Below are 26701 nucleotides of genomic sequence, written 5' to 3' on the forward strand. Positions count from 1 at the left end.
CTACAGAACGATCATTTTCTGCGATGAATATTGTGAAAACAAGACTTCGAGCAAATGGAGGATGATTTTCTCTCGGACGCATTAATGATATATATTGAGAAAGAAATTGCTAGAAATGTGAGCATACAAGATATCATTAAAGATTTTGAAATTTTAAAAGAACGTCGAATTCTTTTTAAGTTAAAAAATTGTACTTGATACTTAATTGAGTATATCTTTTAAGAAACTTTGGCTTCCATCTTTTTGTAATATGCTAATATTACTCTTTTAAATATTCTGTTTATTTTTTAATTATTGTATTCTTATTCAACGAATTATAGATAATTAATGATTTATATGATTTGAAAACAAAAAGACTTTTGCTTTTCTATAATATTTATATTATTTATAATTTTATATTTATATTATAAAAATTATTGTTTTAATCAATTAAATATCTTATCTTCAAACAACAACAAAAATAAGAAAGACTTTTTGATTTACATTCGTTGTTGTTTTATATTTTATTTTCCCAACTAAAAACTCTCGACTCTTCCACAATGCATTGAAATTATATGCAAACATATAATAATTATTTTCCTATTTTTGTATGTGTGGGGATGGGCCGGCCCCCAAAATATAATCTTGGATCCGCCTCTGCTAACATGATAATATAAATTATCACCTTTCACTTTTTCAATTTAACACGTTTGTATTTTCTGATTTTAAATATTAAGACAAATCATGTTGTGGTCTCTGAATTATTTTGTCTTAAAGGAGTCGCGTCATCAGAATAAAGTGTCTGTGATGGGTAATAACTCAATTTAATTATTCAATTTATTATTGAGACCCAAATTAGTTATAAAAGCCCAAACCCACAATTAATTATAAAAAACCTAAGCCCATTATACACTCCAAAAAACTCTATAAATGGGAGATGATTGTTTTATGCTTAAACTTTTTAGCTCTCAATTAACATCTTTGAATTATTTTCTGACTTGAGCGTCAGAGTGTCTACGCCGAGCAAACCCCGGCGCCTCTAACGTTTGTTTGTGACGCACGTGATAAGCCACAAAGATTTTATCTGCACCAGCTACTTGGGCCCGTTTACGAACCAGCAGAATAATTCGAATAATCACAGTTTTTGGCTTCATCAGTCTGTATTATTGTATATCCTCATTTATTACAATTCAGTATATGAATTCACGACTTAAAAATTGGTCGATGTCCTCTAAAATTAAAATAACTTTAATTTCTCAGCTAACAGGCTTTAATGATAACGGTGAAATTGTTGGGTGGTTCTTCTGGATCTTCACACGATACGAAGCTTTTTTTCTCCGAGTTAATAGATTCTCGTGTATCCCAAGAATTATCTTGGATCAAGGAAATGTTTGGTAAAACGAAAGATGTTATCTTGGATGAAGCAGATGTTTTGTAAAACGAAAGCTGTTTTGGATCAAGGAGATGTTTTCAATATTTTCAGCTTGCTTCGCAATTTTTTATCTGCATTGCCCTAGTATGATTCCTGTTTTATTGTGATCGAGTGAATTCGTTTCTCACAGTGTTTCCTTTTCTTTTCATCTGATAACAAATCATTTGATTACCAAATTGCGAGGGAAAGGCTAATGAATCGTGATAAGTTTAAAACCAAAAATAAATAAGAAACAATAATTTAGTCTGGTTTGGAGCTACATTTTGTTAAAGAGGAATTGAATGGAATCATGGCAATCCTTGTGATACTTGTTTATGATTCTGATTTCAAATTGTACTACATGTTAGAGTAGATGTCCGGCAAGCCAACTTGTTGCTCGAGCTTTATTGACTCTAATGTAAAATAATTTTTATTTTAATAATATTTTACGATTTATTCGATTATGGCATTATACTTTATTCTCTATACACATGCAAGCTGCATAGATAAAGTCCTTGAATATACAATAGATACAATGAGGTCTGCCTCTCAACATAAGACCATGAAACTCATTAGGAAGTGTACCATTTATTCTAAAGAGGTTCCTAGTCGAATCAGCCGCCTAAAACAAGGATATAGATGATAATATGATGATGCACTGAACAACCCTCCCTCTAACTATCCAAGCGGTTCTCACTTATCGAGTGGAATAGTCCGTAGTTATGGTTGTACACCATTATTCCTTTGACCCGGGACAATGTAGAGGCTATACGTACTAGCATGCATTTGATCCGTTTACCGACTCCATTGAGGGTCATCATGTGGCGAGGTTGGGTGTAATTTCGAATTACGTAGGAGTAAATGCATTGTTATCGGGGATTCACCGTTCACCTATGGGTGAAGATATCATATGTGATCTAATGAGTTAATAGTGCAAGGTGTCTCTGGCCAGAGCAAGAAATGTGCTTTAGGGAAATGTGTTTTCCTAATTGCACATACCATGCCACTATTAATACTCAAAGATAAATCGAATCGTTATCGAATTCATATATAACTCTCGATATACCAATGGTTGCAGATTCAATCGGGATATATGTGTTGAAGGAACCGTACTGTACGCTAACCATAACTAAAGATTCTTGCGCGCACTATCAGTGATACCTAGAGGATCATGAGGCGATGCTACTAAACGCTCTTACCATGATCCGATGAGTGCAATCAGAAATGAGTTCTGAAATTCTTGATCAAATTGTTGAAAAGAATGTGGCTAACTAGGGTAAGCCCGGATAAGAATAAATGTTATCCTGAATCACATGAAGATGTGAACCCACGGACTAGCTGTATCTCTGAACCATTGAGGGTCACACAAGTATCTGATTCTGTGTTCCTGTTGAGATAGTCAAATTTCAAGGAGTTGGAATTTGGCGACTATAATTTAATGGAGATCAAACAAGAAGCTTATAGAAGAGTTTATGAGCAGATTCCGTATGATGGAAGAAATAGAAGTTAGCATGATTGCTAAATAAGGAAATAGAGTGGAACTGCCTGTTTTGTGAATGAGTTCACTAAAACTGGCAGCTGTCATATATGATAACTACCATATATGGTAAGTTCTAAATTTGGTAAGTGAAAATTTTGATCTTCGAAATTTTCGATTTTCAATATATGAACAAGATTTGTATCCTTGGTATATCGGCGCTCTGAGATCGTCGATCGTGGTTATAATGAGTTCGAAATCATTTTTTTGTGAATTTGAAATTTACTAATAAATTGATTGTGCTGGTATGATGAAAAACTTAATTTTTGCACACAAAAGTCAAAAATTCCTTTGCTTTTCTCCCTTAAAAGTCATGGCCATCACCTTAAGGAAAATAGGAAGAAAATTTTGGAAAAGAGCAAATTAGATTTGCTTAATTATAAGAATCCATAATATTGATTAAGAATCAATAAGCACAAAATTAAATAAAAATTTTCCAATTTAAAAGGCAAAGCCACGGCCACCTTGTAGGGATTTTGTGTGTGAAAATTTCGGCCACTTTTTATCTTCCTCGCCGTGCCACTTCGTCTCCGGATTTTGGAAATTCGGAGCTACAGTCTCAACTCATAAATCGTTTGAATTTTTTAGTGCAAACCAAACGAGGAAAACAGTCTTTGATTGTTGACCTAATTAGACGATCAAAGTTGAAGATCCGTTCGTAGGAAATTACAAAAAGTGCTATATCCGCCTAAACACCAGAATAGTTTGGAGTCAAGCGTTGAAAACACAAAGATATAATTTTAAACGCCCTATGAATGAAGTTTCTAAACACACGACGTCCAAGAACAAAAAATTTTAACTTTCGATGCGTCTTGGATGCGAGAATAAGATGTCCCAACACTACCAAGATATACTTCTATTATCCATTGTGTATTCATGAATTCAGTCAAAGTCTTAGGATTATGGGATATCTATCTGGGCAATAGATTTTTTCTTTACAAGAACTTGTTCGAGACAATATAAATGTTTATTTCATTCTTCACAGATTTCTCATGGATCTTGGCGTCAAATCTCGAGAGATTTCTCAAGGAATTTTCAGTTCTTGCTCAATTTGTCATCAACCATACCTTTTCGGAAATTTAATTTGCCAAGCCAACGAGTTTCGTTACATGTTATCAAATACAGCTCAAAAGTCAATTATCAGTGATACTAGATATGTCAAGTTGGAGTAGATATTTGCTCCGGAATTCCTTATATTTTCGGCTTGCATTTTGGATCGCAGTAGGATGAAGGGCATGTGCAGAACTCGATTTCTACATCGACGACACTACATGATAGGTTTATTCAACATTGGATTCGAATCAATTAACCCCACCGTCCATCTTTTGTATAAGAACTTCTTAAACAAATGTTGTGATTGGATCTTTTGAGATTGGACATAGATGGATGGAATTCATCAATACAAAGTGATACAAATACCCACGGAAAAATACACTGTTTCAATAACTTCAAGTCCCTTTATTCTTTAAAAAGGTTGTTTCTTGATTGTAAAGTTGTGCTATCACGGACTATAGCCATGGTTTACTTAAGGCTGGGGCAATCAATATATGCATAAACACCCTCCTCCCCCCCCCCCCCCCCCCCCCCCCCCCCCCCCCCCGGGTATGTTTTGACAGTATTTTTCTAGTTAGGTACCATATCCTTTTTACCCTTATTTCCCGGATTAAGGTTGGAAATCAGAGCCCCTCTGTTGTGTAGTATAATTAAAAAAGTGACATAAATATTTATTATATCTCGTGGGCAACAATAACTTCGTATGTAAACATATTTTTTTAAAAAATACGTATTGTGAAATATGGCAGTCATAAGTGAATTCGACAAATTTACCCTTTTTGTTTTATTGTATTTTTGGATTGGTTTGTTATTTTAACAGCAAGATTTTGACATACAATGCCTCAAGTAATATAAATGCTAAAATATAATATCATCTGGTAAACCTTTTTGTCTACTTTTACCTTTGTCTTCACCCCAAAGAATTGCAAAGAACGTGGAATAGGATGAGAGGCCATTGTCACAAAAGGGGATTTAAATTAGAGCAAAACTCATAATATTACATTAACACAGTTGCCTTGTTCTCCACACCATATATATTTCTTTATCATTCAAACATAGCAAATTTCTCCAAAGTTTCCTTTCCCATGATGAGCATATTTTATCAAGAGGAAGAGACTTCAAATCCCTCCAACAAATGTAAATGCATTGCTTCTGCACTCAAGGATGCATTTGCCAAATGCCATTCTTCTCAAGGGAAGCTCTCTGTTTCGAGCCTCGAAACAGATCAAACGACTGGTGATTTCGATGAAGAAGATGAAGTAAATCATTTCATCTATCTCTTTAACAAAAATTTTAGCCAAAGTGGCTCTCTTTTGATTCGGCCCGTAATTACTTTTATTGCTCTGTGTCATAAGTACTAGTCTGTCCAATAAACAGATATTCCTCCTTTTTTTTATTTAAGTGGAATCACCCCCCATATAAAGTATTAATGAACGAATTATTCATGTATTTTATATTGGAAACTGAAACTCTCTGAATGAATGTAAAATAATATTAGTTATGTTTCTTTTCTTGATGGAGTTAAAATACACTTACCATTTATTTTCTTGAAATGATTTGACAAATTCTAAGCAGGTATTTGTTTCAGCGATCATAAGTAAATACATGGAGTCAAAATGCAAGAGAAAGTCTGCAGTTGGATTGGACAACATTTACTGGGCTGTGTCGCCAAGAACACTGCAGATACATGGTAATAACAACGGTGGTGTTGGCGGTGGTGAAGACACGGTTGACGACTTTTACTCGATTGAGAGTAGGCTATCCCCGTGTTCAAGTGCCACAAGCTTCGAGACCTTTGTTTCTGTCAGGAAATGGCTTTCAAGAAGCTCTAGTTTAAATCAGACCAATTTATGTGATTTTGGTAACAGGTCCATGATTATGGAGTTTTGTCACTACGAGGGTTGGCCGTTTGGACTTTGCCGGAAAGCAATGTTGCTACCTCCACTGCCAAAATCTCCGGCAGATTCTTGGTCGTGGAGGAAGAGTGGAAGAACTGTGAGGATACATGGATGTGTTTAGAATGTTCTGAAGTTATTTCTATGGAAGAAGAAAATATGATTAGATAAACACAGAATCATTCGTAGATGTGTATTTTGAATGAATTGAAAAAGGATGCTTAAGAGTATTTGGAACCTTAAAAAATACTGATAATGGATTTTTTCATCACAAAGGTTGCAAACAATCCTTAATATTCTAGAAATTCTCTTTTCTTTCCTTTTTTTTCCCCAAACCCTATGAGCAAATTACTGATTTTAAACCATACAACAAAGTTGTCACCATATCTTTATTATTATTTATTAGAAAAACAACCATACAGGACAGTAAAAGAAATTTTCACTCCTTAATAATTACCACCGTATAATTGCACCAAGTTGCAACTCATGTTCTAGGTTTCCGTAAGATCATATCAATTGAACGACCAAATACTTGAAGCAAAAACAATAACTAAAGGTAATGTCACAACTCTGATTTTTAAACCATATAGCAGTCTCATTGTTTAAATATTTGTGTCACATAGATAGCTAAATATGATAAGCGTGCGATTATTGCTCCCACATAATCCTGTTTCAAATTAAAGATCGACAAAAGAAGCTTTTCACATTCATGCCACAGAAAATTATGAAGAGTACCAATATCCAAAAACCCAGCCTCTCCAATTATGCCATTATTTTATTATAGTGACTCTGTTTCATGAAAATTGCAACAACAAAATCTCACAAGCAGGGCATGATAAGAAGCTTCCTTGGAACAGAAATTTTGTAGACAATGTCCTGCAAGTCGCGCAAGACTTTACGTCTATTTTTCCAAATTTATGCTCTGTGCTCTATATAAGATCCCGAGATTCCAGAAGTCCCGAGTACGGTAACCTGCAACAACAGAACACAATACACTTAAAGAAGATGCAAGATTTTGAACAATAACAACATCAGCTGCATGGAAGTACAAGCCAAGGATACCAAAAATCTCGGCGAAAATATTCCATTAAACAGAGAGTAATTATGAAACACTACGACGTTATACTACAATAATCAGACTGATAAAGATAAAAATCAAAGAAATAAGCGATTCTAAACAAGTAAAATCAAATTACATGTGCATCAATTATATACAATTGTCAAAGATTAGTTATCACATTTGCAGCGGTGAACATTGGATTTTGAACAAAAAAAACCATACCTTTCCCCAGTCAGCATCAAGACCGCTGCACCTCATTTTCAAGTATATCATCTTTGTTCCCAACTCGGTCTCAACTTTCTTCTTCAAATAGTTCTCCTCTGGTTCAAACGAGGCTAGATATGCAGCATATCTGTCAAAAAGTATTTGCATTGCCTTTGCATGTTCTTCTGGCAGGGGTTTCACATTCTATCAAATACACTAATCGTCAGACAGCCACAATACAAAATCTGGTGAAACGTATACCACTAAAATCCCATCCACATTTTCATTACCTCGCCACTCATACCAATTATGTCATCCATTTCCATTTTCAGTGACATGACAATTTCAGTAAACTCCTCAACTGCCTCAGCAGATCGGAAAACATTTTTTAGAAACTCTTGGGAAGCCTTATCCTCGGTATTCTTTGACAATGCCCTCTGTACATCCTCAACCACTGCAGGAGGAAGCTCATCCCAGTCCGTGGCCATTAAGTCTTTGAATGCACATTTGATGTCAGAGTCTTCTATAACTGGTATATCAGTAGCATCTTCACTAAAATAACGTATACCCCCAAAGCGAAAAACAAATGGCCGCAAGAAATCTAGAAGGTAATATAAAGACATAAGATTTCAAAGGTTAACCATGGAGTGAGCATTTGCCATTATACTAAAAGTTGTAACTTGGGGTAAACATGCAATAAAAAATGTTAAACTGCATATTAGCCAGAGCATTACTTCCATGTTTCTGTAGTTGTCATCCTAACGTTAACAATATGCACAAGCGAAAGAAAGCTTCCAATATAGATAAGAGGCCACCAAGGTAGACAGTAAACCAGCACATAAAGAAAGATACATTTTATGGCACAAAATAATGACGCCAACTTAACTAGCAATTGCACCAACAGGTATTCTCAGATAAATTTATAACAATAAATATCAGACAGCTATAATCGCCTCATTTTGGAGACTCAAAAGGACAAACGGTAATCAGCTTACGTTCATCCAAATAATCCAGTATTCAAAAGGAATAGATTGTTATGTACCATCAACAAGCGCATTATCAAAAAAAATTTGTGCTAAAGTTAATGATAAGAAAAACAATCTCTTTTTGACACAATAAACTTGGTACAGAAATTCTCACTTGTTTGGTGAAAACAGAAATTGAAGGAGCAATCTGAGCTCCTCTAAGAGAAGAAATGATTAAATTTCTAATAACTGAATATGAACGTGAAGATGATAATCATTTTCCATCAATTCAAGGGAATTTTCTCTCCAAAGTTCAGATTATTCATACACTCGCGCATCATATCGCATTCATAAAATATTTGTGATTTAAATCGTGTCAAAAGTTTATTTAGCCAACGACCATCTGTTAAGTCCATGGTAAAGCTAACTAAACAACACAACAATATCCATATGACAAATATTCTACTTTGGAGAACAAGATACACAATTTCAATACAGAAAAACAATTTACCGAAAGGGAGGGTTTTGGGAGAAGAGGCCGGGAACGAAGAAGAAGAGAAATGGAGGTGGCGGATGTGGTTTTCGACGGCGGCGGAGGAGGAGAAAGCTTGAGATCTGCGGCAAATTGTACGACAAAGCGATCTTAGCATCATCGCTTTCACCATTTTTCTCAATAATTTTCTGATGTTTGTTGCCCAATTGAATCGGAATTACACTGAGCTTCTTGTGAGTGGGGATATATAATTTCAACGATTCATGTGATTTCTTATTTATATTATTTTATTATATAATTAAAATGGTCTATTGTATTGTGAAATTGGTGTACTGAAAAATTATTCACTTTCCTTTTACTTTTAGTTATTTTTTAATTTATAATTCCGATTGTACCTTTTTACGTAGACATATAATAAAAGCAAAAACTTGTGTAAGACGGTTTCACAAATCATATTTTGTAAGACATATTTCTTATTTGGGTCATCCATCAAAAATTATTATTTTTTTATGTTAAGAATATTACTTTTTATTGTGAATATCGATAGGGTTGACTCGTCTCACAGATAAAGATTCGTGAGACTGTCTCACAAGAAACCTACCTACTCTATAATAAAAAGAGAAGGAGTGCATATATAAGAACTAGATAATTAGCAAATTAATTTTGATATTTTTTTTAAAAAAATAATAACTCTCTCAAATGTATTTGAATACGCTCGAATAAGTTTAAATAATATTATTTCTCAAAAACAATACATTTAAACATGGGCGAAGCTATGATTTATAATTATCTAGGGCTGGCTTCATCTTGTAAATTCGAACCGAATTTTCTAAAATCGAATTAAGCTAAATTTTTTCCGACAAACCGAACCGACCGAAGTTTACTACGAAAGAAAAACCGATTATTTCGGTCAGTAACATAATTAACTGAAATTTTAGAATTTTTTTAAATAATCGTGTTTTAAATTTTAAAAAAAAAAGCAATATAAAAAAATGGATTAAATATATTTTAATTTTATTTATTAAAAAAATATTTTTAAGGTATAATACGATTGTCTAATAAATTTTATTATAAATTGTAATATTTATATATTTATAAACTTTATTAGAAAATTTAGTAATATTAATTTTATTTATAAAAGTTTAGTTTGTTAGGTTAACCGAAGTTTTATATTAAAAACTGAAATCGTACCGAACTAACATATATTTTAAAAAATTTAAACGAACTTTCAAATAAATCGAATGTAGGACCATACACAATAATAATGAATTATGATTTTTGGGAGTTGTTTTATTTTTAATTTTTAAGTATAAGACTAAAAAATACTAAAAAGTGGAACTGATAAAAAATTTGTTCTATTTTTAATATGGATCGAAAAATTTAAATAAATATTAGGATTTTTTTAATATATAAAATTTTTTTGAAATTCGAAACCATCACCATCTATTTACTTTAATATTTAAAATATAAAATACATAAAAATCCGTAAATCGTTGATCAAAAAAGGTAAGTCGATTTAAAATAATCCAACAATTTCAGCTTCAAAATCAAACATAAAATTTCCATAAAATAATCCTCAAAATTTTTTTGAACTTTAAATACTAAGCTAATGCGAAAAATAGATATTTGTCCTTCGGGAGTGTACTGTCAGAGTCGATACACTCAAGCGTCAATGCTTTCCTCAATATTATCCTCACATGTAACTATTCAAATCTAGTGAATCTAATGATTCAGCACGTACAAACCGTAAATAACAAATAATACGTATACATGCACATGCATTTAAAAATCATATTTTTATTTAAAATAAGCTGTCATAAAACTTGTAAGGATCTTATTTTTTTATGCATAAAAATCATAATTTTATTTAAGATAAGCATGTCCAAACCGTAAATAAAAAGTAGTAGCCAGCGCTTTGACTGGTTGAGGGGCAGAAGGATCTTTTTTTTTACGCCGCCTAGATCAACTCATAGGCTTTAAGATCAGCAAACAAATCATGCATCTCGAGATTGTTGAGGACATTGGACTCCCTCATGGCTACTGTATTGACATCACATTTCTTGGGCAACGCTTTCATGACCTTCAAAGCAAGTTCATGGTTAGAATATTATTTGTCAAGAGCAGCAAGTTCAATAACAGTGATTATAAACTTTTCGTCAAATTCATTAAATGTTTTCCCATGTTTCATTTTAGGATTATCAAATTTTTGTAAGGCAAGAGTGAACTTGTTTTCCTTAGTTTGGTCATTTTTTTTACATAATTGAGTCAATTTTTCTCATATTTTTGTAGATGTGGAACACAACTTAATCATCCTAAACATATTCTTATTAATAGTTTTGTAAAAAATGTCCTTGGCCACATTGTTGAGATTGACTTTATTTTTTATTCGGTGGTCCACTCGAACCGAAGATTTTTCACCATTTGAGATGCAAATTCAGATACAACTATAGTGGAATTCGCTTTCACGATCTTCATTGGATCATCAGTGATGACATACCATATGTCATAATCATCCTTGGCAGTCAAATGTTCTTGTATACTAATTTTTTGGTCATCATAATATTCTTTGAAAAAGATTGGAATCTTGTTAAAGAATGTCATTAAGTATATGTTTATAAGAGGTCGAGAAAACCAACTTTAATACCACTTGTTATGATCATAAAATATTTAAAATTTGGGGTTAAATAAATTCTTTAAAATTTTCTTCTAAACTTGAGCTGATAAAACATTTGTTAGCTATTAGTGTATGTTTCTCGATCATCTAGAGACAACTTGACTACTGAAGAACAATCTTTCAAGTGCTGAAAGTTCTGACTATACTAGTGAATCAATGTATACTCACTTAAACAAACTTTTAACAAGATAACCAGACAGATAACAAAAACAAATAGAAGGTAAGCCATTGAAGTAAATAACACAAGATACATGAAAATTCGTAGTCAGTATCCATCTATGTCTCCTCTTCTTCCATTCAATGAAGAACTCATTAAAAGACTTTGGTTTTACAATAATCTTCCACTTCAGTTTGGACTTATCCATTGCATCTATTGAAACTCTTAATATATCTTCTACACAAATACAAACACAAACTGTCTTTTGAACCCTATGTCCATACAGATACAATTACGAATCTCTTGACAGAAAAACTTGAATAGGTAGAGCAACACAAATTGTTCATGAATTATCAGATTTAGAAGTAATCATGTGATGTGTGGAGCAACTTGATAATAGAAAGATAAAGAGTGCTCAAGATCTTGATTAAGGCATGTTGAAAGTCTCGTAGTCTCTTTAATCTTAATTCATGCTTTTATATAGTTGAATATCTTCAACGGTCAGATCTTTATGAACAAACACTTGTACTAATATCCGATATAAAGGAAAGTTATTTTTTGTTTTATTTCTCTTCATAGTATGTCGCAATAAATTCACCTTGATATGTATACATATATGACAGTTAACGGCCGGCTTCTGGAAAGTCGATTCATGAGATAGAAAAGTATGAACATATCTTAGTTTTTCAGGAGGCATTTTTATCAACTAAAGAGATTTGCTAATGTATATTGATTGGTCAAAAGATCCTGAATTGTCTAGTCTGTATACATATTCACTTAATGCACAAGTATACCAGCTATAAACCAATATACATGTCAGCTTGAGTCTTGAAAGCAGATTGATCTTACACGAATATGTGCAGCCTGACTTTTAGGATGGTTAGCTACAAGAATAAACAATCTAACTAGAGTTTTGAATGTTGGTATGTCCGGCATGATTTCATAGCATCCAATTTGAAAATCGTTACTACAACAAAATAATAGTTGGACCCCGAAAGAACTCGATGTTATTTATTTATTTTAGTCAATAAATAAAATCTATTATTATATTGTATCATTTTTACCAAACACTTTATTATTACGGTCTATTATTTTTTTAATAAAATCAAACTATTCACCACTTTTTAAATTATTATTTATTTATTTATGCTCCTGGACCTAAATATAAAAATCAATGATTGGAGGATGCCAAAATCACTAAGTCAAATTGCTTACTTTATACTTGGTACTCCTTGGATCGACCCAATTGATTTCAGATGCTGGCTCTATAATTGACAAGCCAACTAATTCTTACGAGCCATAAATTTAATGTCATACCAACCCATTTTTATAGATAATTTTTGCCTTGTTTCGTTATTTCACAAGAGAGAGACTAGGAGGTGACCGTTGGTGTAACCTTATAATATTTCAAAACGAGTATATGATGAACGATTATTGAGGATTATTTTTCTATTTTATAAGAATACACTTTTTTTTTTGGCTTGATTCCCACGTTTTAGAGTCCAAATTAATCCGAACTCGCAATATTTTAACTCCAATCGTAGACTTAAATTCGATGTATTGTTAAAAAGAATCAAGTTACATGATAACATCGAACCAACACCTATTGATATAGATTTTAAAAAAAAATTAGATGATTTGTTTCTTTTCTTTTCAATTTCATCTTCCATAAGTGAACTTCTTGTCTGTTAGTAGATTTATTTGATGCTACCATTGGGTTAGTTCTCCTATGTGTAGACCCAAAGGCTCAAATTACATGTGCATTTTCACGTGTATCAATATATTTTACATGAAAAATTATTGTGATTTTTTTTTTGACAAAAACTTGTGTTAGACGGTCTCACGGGTCGTATTTTGTGAGACGGATCTCTTATTTGTGTCATCCATGAAAAATTATTACTTTTTATGCTAAGAGTATTACTTTTTATTGTGAATATCGGTAGGGTTGACCCGTCTCTCAGATAAAGATTTGTGAGACCGTCTCACAAAATACCGACTTAATATTTTTATATGAAATATGAAACTAAAAAAATATAAAAAAAAACTGCCACCATTAAAGGGAAAAAAAAAATCCAAGAAGAAGAAGAAAATAAAAGTATATCTCCATTCTTCATCGCCGTGAGCTTTAGGTAAACGAAAATAAAGAAATAAATAAATAAAAAGTAGCCCAAACTTTGACCATGGAAAATTTGGGTGCTTTGTTTATAATCGGAGCTTCATCATATGTACAAGCAACATTTTCTTTGTTGGTTCCTCTCAATTTTAAACCCATAAATCATTTAATTAACCATTTGATTCCGTTTACTATCGTTTTTTGTTCACATTCAGAGGATTACTAACATTTTTTTTTCTTCAAATATTCAGTATTTTAAATAATAATCGTGGATTGTGTCCAAAATTTCTCCATTGCAAAAGATTTGCTTTCTCATTTAATAAAAGATTACATCTCACAATTACGTGGAGGCAAAAACTTGTGTGAGACGGTCTCACGGGTCGTATTTTGTAAGACATATCTCTTATTTGGGTAATCCATGAAAAAATATTATTTTTTATGCTAAGAGTATTACTTTTTATGCTGAATATCGATAGGATTGACCCGTCTCACATAAAGATTCGTGAGACCGTCTCACAAGAAACCTACTTTTATGTGGAAATAATTAATTAACTAAGACGAGGATAGCAATTTATTATGTATCTCTCTGAAGTCAATCTTTATATAGTTTTTGGTAAAACCGCAAGAGTTTGATTTCACAATTGATATAGAGTCAAAAGTGATATGTTCAATTCTCATTGATTGCAAAGAGTGATATTATAACGAGAGATTGTTGAGTTGAAATAACTGTCTCTGTTTATTAGAGTAATTTAAGCATATTTTTGATAAAATGACAAACACTCGATCCTACAATATTGATACAGTAATTTGATTTTCTGTAAGTTGAGTTTGAATCGTATGAATCGAAAGACAAATATTAAGTGAGCTTTTGATTTAAATTTAAATATGGATTAACAATATTTATCGTAAAAAAAGAAAATAAAGAAATCAGAAAAAACATAAAAGGCCTAACCTAATCCTCTCTCTATATATATATGTCCCCATTTTTCCATCTCGGCTGCAAATTGAAGTTTCTTCGTAGAAACAAACACGAAAACGAGATGGAAACCCCGACCGATACAAAGGTTGTGCTTCACGATGTTCCACCTTACCTAAAAGTCTACGAAGATGGAACCGTCGAAAGGCTTTTAGGAGTAGAAACTGTCCAACCAACTCTCGATTCCGACATCGGAGTCTCCTCCAAGGATGTCCTAATCCTGCCCGTACGTGGCGTCTCAGCCCGGCTCTACCGCCCTGCCAACCACCACAAGAAATACCCTTTAGTCGTCTACTTCCACGGCGGAGCTTTCTGCATATCAACTCCTGCTGATCCCAAGTACCACGACATGCTGAGCAAGCTAGTTAAAGAGGCTCAAATCATCCTTGTGTCAGTTGATTACCGAAGAGCCCCTGAAAACCCTCTTCCTATGGCGTACGAGGATTCGTGGGCAGCGCTACAATGGGTCGCTTCACACATGGAACATGGCAGCGAAAATTGGCTGAAAGAATGTGCTGATTTCGACAGAGTGTACTTAGCAGGAGACAGTGCAGGCGCCAATATCTCGCATCACCTAACTATCAAGGCAGGGTTACAATCACAAAATCCCAGCTTAGGGAAACTCAAGATTGTCGGGATTTTGATGGTACATCCATATTTCTGGGGAAAGGAACCGATCGGAGTGGAAGCGGAGAACCCGATGTTCAAATCAGTGGTTGACAAGTGGTGGGAATTCGTCTGCCCGTCGGATCTTGGTTGCGATGACCCGTGGATCAACCCGTTTGTCATCGGTGCTCCGAGTCTTGAGGGATTAGCGTGTGGCAAGATTCTTATTTGCGTTGCAGGGAATGATATTTTGAGGGAAAGAGGAAGATTGTACTACGAATCATTGGTGAAGAGTGCATGGAAAGGGCAAGCCCAGTTTCTTGAAACAGAAGGGGAGGATCATGTTTTTCACATCATTGATTCTGGTTCGGAAAAAGCATTGGAACTTATCAAGAAATGTGCTGAATTCTTGAACAAGGGTTAGTGTGGAATTTGAGGTAAGCAATCTTTCTAAAAAAAAAATAAAAGAATGGCCCCAGCAAAGTTTAGTTGTCTTTCATTGGTTTCTGTCCTGTCTGCAACTGTTGAAGCTCATTCTTGTATTTCGACTGCTTTGACTATAAAAAAAAAATTGTACTTTTTCTTTCTTTTTTCCGATGGGTAAATATCTGTCCCGTTCTTGATTATAAGACCATCTGTCATCGCGACAACCGAACACTCAATAATTTCCTTGACACTTTTGCTTCTTGTTATTTCATGGATTTGTTTTTTTTTTTATCTTCAACCGAAAAGATTAAAAAATGATGATGTAATTCAATCCAATGAAATAGGAAAAAATATATTTATATATTTCATCAATTTGAGAAAATCATGGATAAACAATTTTCCTTCTAAATCTGATATTTTAATGAGCAATAATTGCCTAGTCTGTCCACTATGGCAGCAAGGCTTTATTAAGCAATGACAAAAACAAAGAAAACGAAAAGATTAAATTAATAGTGTACTTACTTCTTTTAAAATATGAATTTGGATTTGGATTTGGATTTGGATTTGGATTTGAAAATTCAAGTATTTGAAATTTCATATGGTGTTTGGCTTAAAATTTAAAAATGATATTTATAAATCCATTTCTTGTTTGGAGAAAAAAATATTCGAATTTGGAATTTTAAAATTTTACTAAACTACCATTAGAAATCATCTAAACATAAATAACCCAAAGAAGTTTAGAAATTAATAATTCTTCTCCATTATTTGTGTATGTAAATTCAAAAATTAATTTTTATTAATCATAGTGAACATAAAATAATAATTAAAAAATATCAAACAAATTCAAAATATGAAAATTTAAATCCAGAAAAATTATCAATAAAGAAACCAAAACAATCTAAAACATCAATAAATTCATTAACGAATCTAATGCATAATCAAATTCATATTTTATCCTAAAATGAGTTGTTCATTTTCCAATTCAACCAGCGAAGACGAGCATGATGTGGAATCCCCAAGAAAAAATCAGCTGCAGTTGGATTTGACATAAGATAATCATTTGCTGAAAAAACAAAAACTTCATCTACTCCACTAAGTTTTGTCAGTTCAGTGTATACCTTTTCACATCGACGCTTGCTCTTTTCATTGACATCCATCGCCTTAGCCATTTGTGAGATCGTGTTATTCAAAGTGCCAAATCTCTCATTCATTTCATCAAATTTTGACACTTTTTTCTTGCCAACTTTAGAATTATTATTTGTGGACGATGAATGAGGAACAAATGATTGTTGAACATTCTCCTCCTAAAAATCATCCAAAATTTCTAAATGGATATGTTGCTCGGCTACCAACCGATCAATCTCTTCTATTCTTGAAGATTCTCCATAGCTCAGCTCTTTCCCCTCTCTTGCCCAACGACGTGTCTTCTCTTTTCCAGTTTCTGCTCCTTTTCTAGTACGATATATTAACTCCTTCCTAACTACATTAACTTCTTCCTAACTACATCTCTTTTTGAATCTTTTTCTGATATGATGCTACTTATGTAACTCTTATTTTTATGAAATAACATATTCAAGTAAGCAACACAAGCTACTATTGTGTTGGGGATCGATATAGAGTTTAGAGGGGGGTGAATAAACTCGTTCCTTTGACGGTCGTTTTTGCAATGGGTGCTAGAATCCTGTTAGAGATTATAGATAATCTTGTTCATGAGTAAGTCCAGCAGATCACAATAAATAGTGCGGAAACGATCCGATGGAATACGGTGAAACGCAATAAAACAGTAGGCAGTAGACAATGGTTGTTTATGGAAGTTAAAGATAAAATCTTCTACGTCTTCCCTTTTTCTGTTTCCAGAAGGTATCACTAAAAGACTTTGGTTTTTACAGTACAACACTTGTACACACCCACTTCAGCAGGACTTATCCTTTAGCTACTGAAACTCTTAGTTTCACAACACAATAAAATGAATACAACAAAGTTCTGGAAAAGACTCTTTTCCAGATTACAAACTCTTCTCAAAGATATAGTAATGTGAATATGATTGTAGAGAGAGTCAGAAACAGTCAGCACAATATGATCTCAAAAGATCAGATAACTAATATGAAGCGTGTGTTGCTTTTCTGTATATTGAGCTTGAAGAAGATAAGTGGTTCTGAGTGCTCAAATCAACGTTCGTATGTTAGAGAATATAATCGTTGTTTATAGTGTTGGGGTGAGCTATATACGTCGTTGATCTTGTGTATTTATAGAAGTCTTGAATCCAACGTCTATAAACAAAACGGCTTCTTTGACTTCTCTGATAGGTTCAGCTTTATTACCTAAAAAGGTTCCTGCAAAAAGCTTCAGAACAATCAGTCTTGTTTCATACCACATTTGGTAAAGCGTATTCAATGACTTTGTTCAGCATTAATGATGCATTTAATACTTGTACTTGATAAAGTAACGGTAACATTTAATATAAGATCGATAGGTTCTGTTTTAGCAAAAGTCAAGTTCTGCTTCTGTTTATCTAAGTTGATAAGTACTCGAAGAGTACTGCTTTGTTAAGACGACACGAGAACTTCTACTTTTATACTATCTTCTGTTTTTACTAATGCGATCTACTGGTTTTGACTAACATCACCACGATTAAATTAAGTCTACAATTTCCCCCTTTGCGGTGATGCCAAAACCTAGAAGTTAGTATGATGAAGAAAACAGTTAAATAAAAAAAAACAGATAGCAATAATAACCAAATAATTGAAAGTAAATAAAAAGTAAAGTAGAGTTCAAAAGAGTATTAATCATAAAGATCAATCATCAGTCCCAATATCCTTAAATAGTGCATCATCATCATCATCCTGAGGATCTTGGCTTCTGAAGGATGATTCTGCTTGATGATGTCCTCCTGATCTACCTTCCTTTGTCCTTTCATATGTTCTCCGTTCTACCCGTTCTATTGCTTCCCCCTTTTTGGCATCAATGCGAGTAAGCAGTTCATCCATTCGTCCAGAAAGATTGATAATGCTATCATTCATCATCTCCAAGAATGGGACCTGATTCGAAACGCGATCATTTAGGGCCTGAAGAGATTGAGACTGGGACTCAATCTTGGCATCAATGGATTCCAGTTTCAAATCAGTAGCCTCCACTTGAGTTGAAAGCGTAGAGACGACTCATGATCAGCGACTAGTTCGAATAACATCTGATTGACTGAGCATGATGTTAGCATGACTGGACAAAACATTCTTCCTGAATAGGCTTGAGTCAACTTCAAGCTTTGCCAAAGATTCAGCCGTGTTAAAGACTTGTTTTGAAATGCGTTCATGGAAAAAGTTGGTGGCACTGACTTCACCAGCATGATCGTAGGACAATCGTTTGACGATCTCTGAAACTCTTTCAATATTTCGTCTCAGAGTATCAATCTCAGACTGAATATCGAAGTGCTCTTCTTCTGGTGATGGAGTTCTTGCAAGTAAGCATTCTGAGATTTCAGCAAGATGCGCAACATGATCAATGCGAGATGGTGAATCATTAGGACGGACAACTAAGACAGTAGAAGAAACAAGATCTGTTGGAGCAGTAAAAACAGCAGTAGTTGATCCAGCAGAAGATCCTTCAGCAGCAGCAGAGGGTTCGGGAAGTGTTCTTTCTTCTGGTTGCTCGGCTTCCATGGCCTCCGGTTGTTCAGCTGCTGGAATTTGATCATTCAAGATGGCTACCATTTCTGCTTGATGTTCAACAGAGAAAATCTCTAAATTTGGCAATGATTGAGATGGGGCAGACGAGGGTCTGAAGGTCGGAGCAGTAGAAGAGGTGGTAGCAGAAGTGGTTGCTGGCTTAGTGACCAGAGCAGATACTTGCAAACAAGACGTGGCATCTGGAAACACTTGTCTCAACGGGACAGTGTCTAAATCAGCAATGGCTGCTGTTTTCTTAATGCGAAGCACCGGGCGAGCCTTCTTCTTGCTGGGGGTGGCAGGGACATATGCTTGTGTAGGAGCAGCAAACTCCTCAGAAAGTATTTTATCAGAATCAGTGGAGATAACAACTCTTTTTATTTTGATCTTCTTCTGAAGCCCTTGAACCTCAGTCTGAGCATCTCCAATTTCCCTTTTTAGAGCAACAAATTCCGCCACATATGTTTTTGGCCTCAAGGCGAGCACATTATCAGCATCGGCCATTGTCACATAAGAAGTATCATGTTCAGTAGTGAAAGGAAAACCAGCATCCTTAAGCATTTTGCTGATCTGAACAACAAAACCAGAACTCTTCCTCAGAACCATATCCTTCAGTATTCTAAACAAGAATCAACTCCAATCCACTTTAAATTCAGAAGTGATGGCCAACATCACTTGAAATTTCTCCTTAGTCAATTTGTCACAAGTACCAGCTTTGACCAACAGTGCTTTTGCAACAATATCAGCAAGTAATTGGTATTCCATCTTCAGTAGCTTCTTGAAGCAAGAAAGAGAGAGTTCCTCTCCATAAGCTGAGAAAGTAACGAGGGCAGCCGACATCTCCTCCTTAGAAGTGTCAGAAAAGTCAGAGATACCTAAGCATGGGAGAAAGAAGGTCGATCCCAATAAGGCAGCGTCAATTGAAATAATACATCTCCTTGGGAATAGACGATTTTTCCTTCGTCAACCTTAGCTTTGGCATAAAATTCCAGGAAAGCAGTCTTATAGATAACTGCTGGTGCTTCCAAAAACCTTCTGAGACCAGATTTCTCGATGGCTTTGAACATGTTGACCAGATTTTCATCCTTGATTGTCAACACTGAAGCAAAATTAACTTGATAAGCATTGAGTGTGAAAGCTCCAGCCATTTTTCTGCAAGTAGAAATGAGTTCGAAGTAGATTTTGCAGTAGAATGTGAATACGAGAGAAAACAGTAGCAAGTATGCGAAAGATCTGAAAGCGTAAAGGTGAAATGACTGAGAAAAGATGGTTAAAGTCTAGAATGTACAGCCGTCAGTGAAACATAAGGACACGTGTCAATATGTTTATGGTTGAATTTGAAAAGTTGAGCAGAGAGTTTCAGATACGCCAAAATTTTGAAAAGTAACTAAAATAGGCGGGCTGTCCAAAGCGGTTACTAAAAGATCATAAGAGAGTTTGTCGTCTTATGATAATATCTACTGGAAGTTATGAAGTGCTGAAATATTTTCAGCATCTTGACAAAAACCAATAGACACATTGTTTTATCGAAAAGACAAACCTTCTTCTGCTTCTGATAAAGGACGGAAAAGGAAAAGACAGAATAAAATAATATTCTCCCTTAATTAGTGCAACTAATAAATGCAAAAGATACGATATCTGAAGGAATGATAGATGACTCTTGAAATTCGTGCAAGATGTGACCGGTTGGACGTCTCTTTAGCTTCCCAATACTTTATATAAGTACCTGCAATCTCACAAATAAGGTTATGTACACAAATAATAACAAATCACAGATGGATGATGCAAAAATGCTCTCGGAGTCTTCTCCAGAGACTGATTCAGCAGAGGAATTGCAAGGAACATTTTCAGCTTCTCGTAAGATTATGTCTGAAGACATCCTTTTTCAAGATATGAAGAGTTGGAAGAAATTTATTGGCCTGTAATATGAATAATCAGTTAGATTGTTCCTTCTTAGAAGGACTAAGCTGCGGAATCATCCCTTTCACAAACCATGATCACGTGAAAAGAGGGGATTCCAGCAGAGTTTAGTTAGGTTCCTGCTGAAGTACTTTGCAGTACTTCAAACTGCTGATATCAACAAAATTTAATAGATAGGACAATGTAATGCATCTGGTTTTATGAATGAAATATTCCATTTTTTCATATATCTGTTTATCTACTGCTTTTTACTTAATGCAAATAAATAAATAAACAAACAAATAACAAGAGAAAAACAGAAGAAAGATGAGAAAAATGTAGTCTGAATAATTTAAGGTTCGATGACTCTTCGTCTTCCTCAAGTCTTGTCTATAAATGAAGATAACTTCTGGTCGTAATGACATTTGTATTCCAAAGGATTGTGAAAGCAGCACTCATGTTCCTCATCCTTCATGGACACCTCAAATTTTGCAAGAATTAAAACGAGGTGCAAAAGACTTCATCTTTCCGGAGGTTATGTCCATTTGGACTACTGCTCATGACCTCCAATCAATCAATACCGGAGAATTTCCTGCTTCTGCTAAACAGAGGTCACTTGCAAGAAGATTCAAGAGGCTTGCTCGAGTTGATCACATATCCGAGCTGATCAAGGATGATGTGCTGAACCACATGCTGCTGTCAAGATAGTGGGAGTTGCTGGATATAATTGCTAATTCCAACAACTTACGGAATATTAGAAGTCATGATTTGAACAACTGGTTTAGAATGTGGCAATATGCTGTAGAAAGAAGTTTGAATCAAGTATTAAGACGTCGATTCTATTATTAATAAAATATCAGTAGTTGCCACAAGATGTCTCCTTTTACTTATAATCAAACTGATATTAGTTGAGTAACAAGCAAGTGATAATAATCAACAAACTGAAAGCAAAAATATACTCAAGTTAAATCAATTAAACCAAGAACATTGCGAAAATAAGAAAACTTATTCTCAGGCAGAGGTTTTGTAAAGATATCTGCTGCTTGTTGATCAGTAGAAACGTATTCCAAACGAACGTCCTTCTTCTGCACATGATTTCTAATGAAATGATGTCTGATATCTATGTGCTTTGTTCTGAAATTAAGTACTGGATTTTGCGTGATTGCTATAGCACTGGTATTGTCACAGAAGATGGGTGATTCAGAAGCTTGAACTCCATAGTCTTTAAGTTGTTGTTGTATCCAAAGAATTTGAGAGCAGCAACTTCCAGTAGCAAGATATTCTGCTTCTGCAGTAGACGTAGCTATGGAAGTCTGTTTTTTACTAAACCAGGAGATTAGCCTATCACTAAGAAATTGACAAAAACCACTTGTGCTTTTTCTGTCTAATTTGCAACCTGCATAATCAGCATCTTAATATCCAATAAGTTTGAAAGATGAATCATTGGAATACCATAAGCCGACATTTTGAGTGCCCTTCAAATATTTCAGTATGCGCTTAGCAGCAATGTAATGTGACTGCTTAGGGCTAGATTGAAATCTTGCACAAATACAGACATCAAACATAATATCAGGTCTACTGGCAGTAAGATATAACAGTGAACCAATAAGACCACGATACTGAGTTATCTCTACTGAAATTCCATTCTCATCCTTGTCAAGTTTAGTAGATGAGCTCATAGGAGTAGAAGCAGCAGAGCATGTTTCCATGACAAACTTTTTCAGTAGCTCCTTAGTATACTTAGCTTGATTTAAGAAGATTCCAGTATCAAGTTGCTTGATTTGTAGTCCTAGGAAGAATGTTAATTCTCCCATCATGCTCATTTCAAATTGTTCCTGCATTAATTTGGAAAACTTTGCACATAATTTGGGGTTAGTTGACCCAAAGATAATGTCATCAACATAAATTTGTACTAACAAAATGTGTTTATTCTTAACTAAAGTGAACAGAGTTTTATCTACTGTGCCGATAGTAAAATCATGATTGACTAGAAATTGTGAGAGCGTGTCATACCAAGCTCGAGGTGTCTGTTTTAAATCATACAGGGCTTTGTGTAATTTAAATACATGATTTGGTAAGAAATGATCGATAAAACCTGGAGGTTGTTCAACGTAGACCTCTTCTTGCAGTAGACCATAGGAAGGCGCTTTTCACGTCCATCTGATAAACTTTGATATTTTTGAAAGCAGCAAAGGCTAAAAATATTCTGATCGCTTCAAGCCTTGCTACTGGTGCATAGGTTTCATCATAATCTATTCATTCTTCTTGTCTGAAATCCCGAGCCATCAGTCTTGCTTTGTTTCTGACCACAGTGCCTTCTTCATTTAGTTTGTTTCTAAACACCCCACCATGTTCCAATTACAGCTTGATGAGTTGGTCTAGGTACAAGAAACCAAACTTCACTTTTTTTAAGTTGATTCAGCTCTTCTTGCATAGCTTCGATCCAACTGGGATCCAGAAGAGCTTCTTCAATTTTCTTTGGTTCATCCTGAGATATAAAAGCAGCATGCATATATTCATTAATCATTTTCCTTCTGGTTCTTAATGGAGCTGCAGGATTACCAATAATCAAAGATGGAGGATGTGATTTCCTCAACACAAAAGGGTTTAAAGAAATTTCTTCCTGATTTGATAGATTCGAATCAGGCTCAGCTAAAGCAGTAGTAGGTTCTGGAATGTTCACTTCTAGTTCTGGTAAATCCTGTGTCTGAACAATTGGTTCTACCAGCGGAATGTCTGGTTCTAGATTTTGAGCATCTTTAACACTAGGTTCTGCATTATCTTCACTATCCAGTTCCAGATGAATCCTGTCTAACCTGTTACTTAGATTTGACACGTTAGAAATTCCAGGAGCACTGCTATTTTCATCAAAGACAACATGAATAGATTCTTCAACATTAAGAGTTCTATTATTGAAAATTCTAGAAGCTTTGCTTACTGCTGAATATCCAAGAAATAGTCTAGCTTCTGATTTAGAATTAAATGCAAACAAATAATTTTTACCATTATTGTGAACAAAACATCTGCAACCATATATATGAAAATAAGATACATTAGGTTTACTCCCTTTCCATATCTCATACGGAGTCTGATTGTGCCTTTTGTTGATCATTGTTCTGTTTCGTGTATAGCATGTTGTGTTGATTGCTTCTGCACAGAAGCGCTGAGAGATGTCTACATCTGCTAGCATTGTTCTAACATCTTCTTTAAGAGTTCTGTTTCTCCTCTCAGCTACTCCATTATGTTGAGGAGTTCTGGCAGCTGAATATTCATGATGAATGCCTTGTTCATCCAAGTATATCTCAAGAATCTTGTTAGTAAATTCAGTTCCCCGATCACTTCTGATTTTAATAATAGAAATAGATTTTTCATTTTGAATCTTTTTCAGAAGCTTGATCAGGAGGCTACTGGTTTGATCTTTTCCAGCAAGAAATATTACCCAAGTAAATATAGAAAAGTCATCAACAACAACAAGTGTATATTTCATTCCCCCTAAGCTCATGATAGGGATTGGATCAAATAAGTCCATATGCAATAATTCCAAACACCTTGAAGTTGATATACTACCTTTATTCTTGAAGCTAGATCTGACTTGCTTACCAAGTTGACATGCAGAACAGATATGATTCTTAACGAAGTTTATATCAGGCAAACCATCAATTATGTTCTGCTTCTTGAGATTATTGATTGATTTGAAATTCAGGTGATTCAATCTCTTATGTCATAGCCAATGTTTATTACTAAGAGAGGCAACTAAACATGTAGGAAAATTATCATGATCTATATTCCATGAAACTTTGTATGTGTTGTCTTCTCTTTTTCCAGTTAATACAGTAGACTCATCAGAATTTTTAACTGTGCATGTGTGCTTCTGAAAAGCCACAGAGTAACCATTATCACACATTTGGCTAATGCTAATCAAGTTGTAACAAAGATTTTCAACTAATAGTACATCATTGATATTGATGTTACTATGGATAATCTTACCCTTACCCACGATTTTAATTTTTGAGTTATCCCCAAATGTTATCTTTGGTCCAGTACAACTCATTACTTCTGATAGTAGATTTTTCTGTCCAATCATATGTCTGGAACATCCACTGTCCAGATACCATGTGTAGCTGCTGATTTTGGCTTTCCTCTCCTGTTCTTGCAAACACAAATTTTAGTATCTGGTACCCAATCTATTTGGGTCCAATCCTTATCAGTTCTTTAGGAACCTACATTTGTACAATTCTAGGTGACCTTGTACTTCGGTATACAAAGCGGTGTGTGCAACAGAAGGTCTACTATTTCTAATAGAATGCATCTTAGAATGTTGTTATTCCCTTCTGTTTTTGTTTTCCGGTCTGTATCTCTTCTGAACAGGTCTAGAATTATAGTGCTGGTAGTTTTTAACCTTCATAGAGGATTTTCCTCCTGAGTTGAATCCTCTGCTGGATCCAGAACTCTGGTGAACTCTTCCCTTCGGTTCAACATAACCCATACCATAATGCTTCCTTCTGTTTGTATGATCTACAGTCTTTTCAACTCGAACAGTTGGTACTTCAGGTTCATATACCACACTGGATATGAAAAAGTGAATGAATTTCTCTTTGCCTTTATCCAGCTCTGGCTTAGTACTTGTTTCAGAAGTGCTTTCATTATTGCTGAATCCGAGACCACTCCTGTCACCGGATTGCTTCTGCAATTCTTGCATCTTCTATAAGGAAACAGAAGACTTGTTCCATGCATTTACCAAAACAGATAGCTTCTGATTTTCAGACCTCATTGTTTGGTAAACTGCATTCACTGTTTTATTCTCAGTTCTTAACTTACTCATCTCAACTTTTAAATCATTGCAGCTATTCTCTTGCAAGCAACTGAACTTACTGACTTGATTTTTTAAGTCTTGATTTTCAATCTTAACTTCCTCGAATGATTGAGAAAGTCTTGAGTACTCTTCCACCATGTCATGCAGTGCTTTAATGAAATCAGTTCGTGTAAATTCGTCAGAGTCAAAGTCAAGTACCTCTCCAGATGTCGAGGTTGGTTCAATATCTGCCATGAGACATTTGATCTCTTCTGCATCACTTTCGCTAGAATGACTTTCTGAGTCAGAAGACTCAGAACTAGAATCCGCCCATTTAGATTTGCTTTTCCTCAGCAATCATCGCTTTGCGGTCTCTTCTGAATTTCTTGTCATTCCTCTTGTATTCCTTTTTCTTCTGGTCATCCTTCTTGGGCTTTGGACAATCAGCAATAAAGTGACCGATCTTTCCACAGTTAAAGTACGCCATGTCACCAGGTGGTGAATCATTCTTGAAGTTCCGGTTAGGACTTTGGTAAGCTCGGTGATTCTTTTTCATGAATCTGGAAAATTTCTTCACAAAGATAGACATAGCATCATTGCTGATCTTTTTAGCAGTCTTTTCAGAAGTGATCTCAATGATGGTAGCCGGTAATACCTATGGAACAACTACAGCAGCAGCAGCAGCAGCAGCAGTAGTAGCAGTAGCAGAAAGAGCCTTTGTAGGTAGATTTTTTGAGGGCTCTTCTCCGCTTCTCACTTCCAGTTCGAACTCATAGGCTTTTAAGTAAGCAAACAAGTC

At 34.6% G+C, this 26701-nt stretch overlaps 3 protein-coding genes across 3 annotated transcripts; 2 read left to right on the forward strand and 1 right to left on the reverse strand.

Moving 5' to 3' along the window:
• Positions 1-4912: 4912 nt before the first annotated feature.
• LOC142547214 (uncharacterized) lies at positions 4913-6167 on the forward strand. Its single transcript, XM_075655382.1, has 2 exons — positions 4913-5239; positions 5556-6167. The coding sequence occupies exons 1-2, from the start codon at positions 5066-5068 to the stop codon at positions 5997-5999; spliced, it is 618 nt and encodes a 205-aa protein (XP_075511497.1). The 5' UTR covers positions 4913-5065; the 3' UTR covers positions 6000-6167.
• A 385-nt stretch (positions 6168-6552) lies between these two features.
• Positions 6553-8841, reverse strand: LOC142547213 (succinate dehydrogenase subunit 5, mitochondrial). Its single transcript, XM_075655381.1, has 4 exons — positions 8616-8841; positions 7430-7740; positions 7158-7343; positions 6553-6847 (listed from the first exon to the last, which is right to left on the reverse strand). Exons 1-4 carry the CDS (start codon positions 8767-8769, stop codon positions 6791-6793), a joined length of 708 nt encoding a protein of 235 aa, XP_075511496.1. The 5' UTR covers positions 8770-8841; the 3' UTR covers positions 6553-6790.
• A 5666-nt stretch (positions 8842-14507) lies between these two features.
• Positions 14508-15717, forward strand: LOC142544910 (putative carboxylesterase 2). Its single transcript, XM_075651933.1, has one exon. The coding sequence runs from the start codon at positions 14516-14518 to the stop codon at positions 15545-15547; it is 1032 nt and encodes a 343-aa protein (XP_075508048.1). The 5' UTR covers positions 14508-14515; the 3' UTR covers positions 15548-15717.
• Positions 15718-26701: the final 10984 nt, after the last annotated feature.

Source organism: Primulina tabacum, chromosome 5, assembly GCF_025594145.1.
Source record: "Primulina tabacum isolate GXHZ01 chromosome 5, ASM2559414v2, whole genome shotgun sequence".
NCBI lineage: Eukaryota > Viridiplantae > Streptophyta > Magnoliopsida > Lamiales > Gesneriaceae > Primulina > Primulina tabacum.

Excerpts from the sequence above, each read along its gene's own strand:
- LOC142547214 (XM_075655382.1), top strand. The coding sequence starts at position 5,066 with ATGATGAGCATATTTTATCAAGAGGAAGAGACTTCAAATCCCTCCAAC. Across the intron at positions 5,240-5,555 it reads ATTTCGATGAAGAAGATGAA|GTATTTGTTTCAGCGATCAT; the intron begins GTAAATCATTTC and ends AATTCTAAGCAG.
- LOC142547213 (XM_075655381.1), bottom strand. The coding sequence starts at position 8,769 with ATGGTGAAAGCGATGATGCTAAGATCGCTTTGTCGTACAATTTGCCGC. Across the intron at positions 7,741-8,615 it reads TCCCAAAACCCTCCCTTTCG|ATTTCTTGCGGCCATTTGTT; the intron begins GTAAATTGTTTT and ends ATTACCTTCTAG. Across the intron at positions 6,848-7,157 it reads TTGATGCTGACTGGGGAAAG|GTTACCGTACTCGGGACTTC; the intron begins GTATGGTTTTTT and ends CTGTTGTTGCAG.
- LOC142544910 (XM_075651933.1), top strand. The coding sequence starts at position 14,516 with ATGTCCCCATTTTTCCATCTCGGCTGCAAATTGAAGTTTCTTCGTAGA.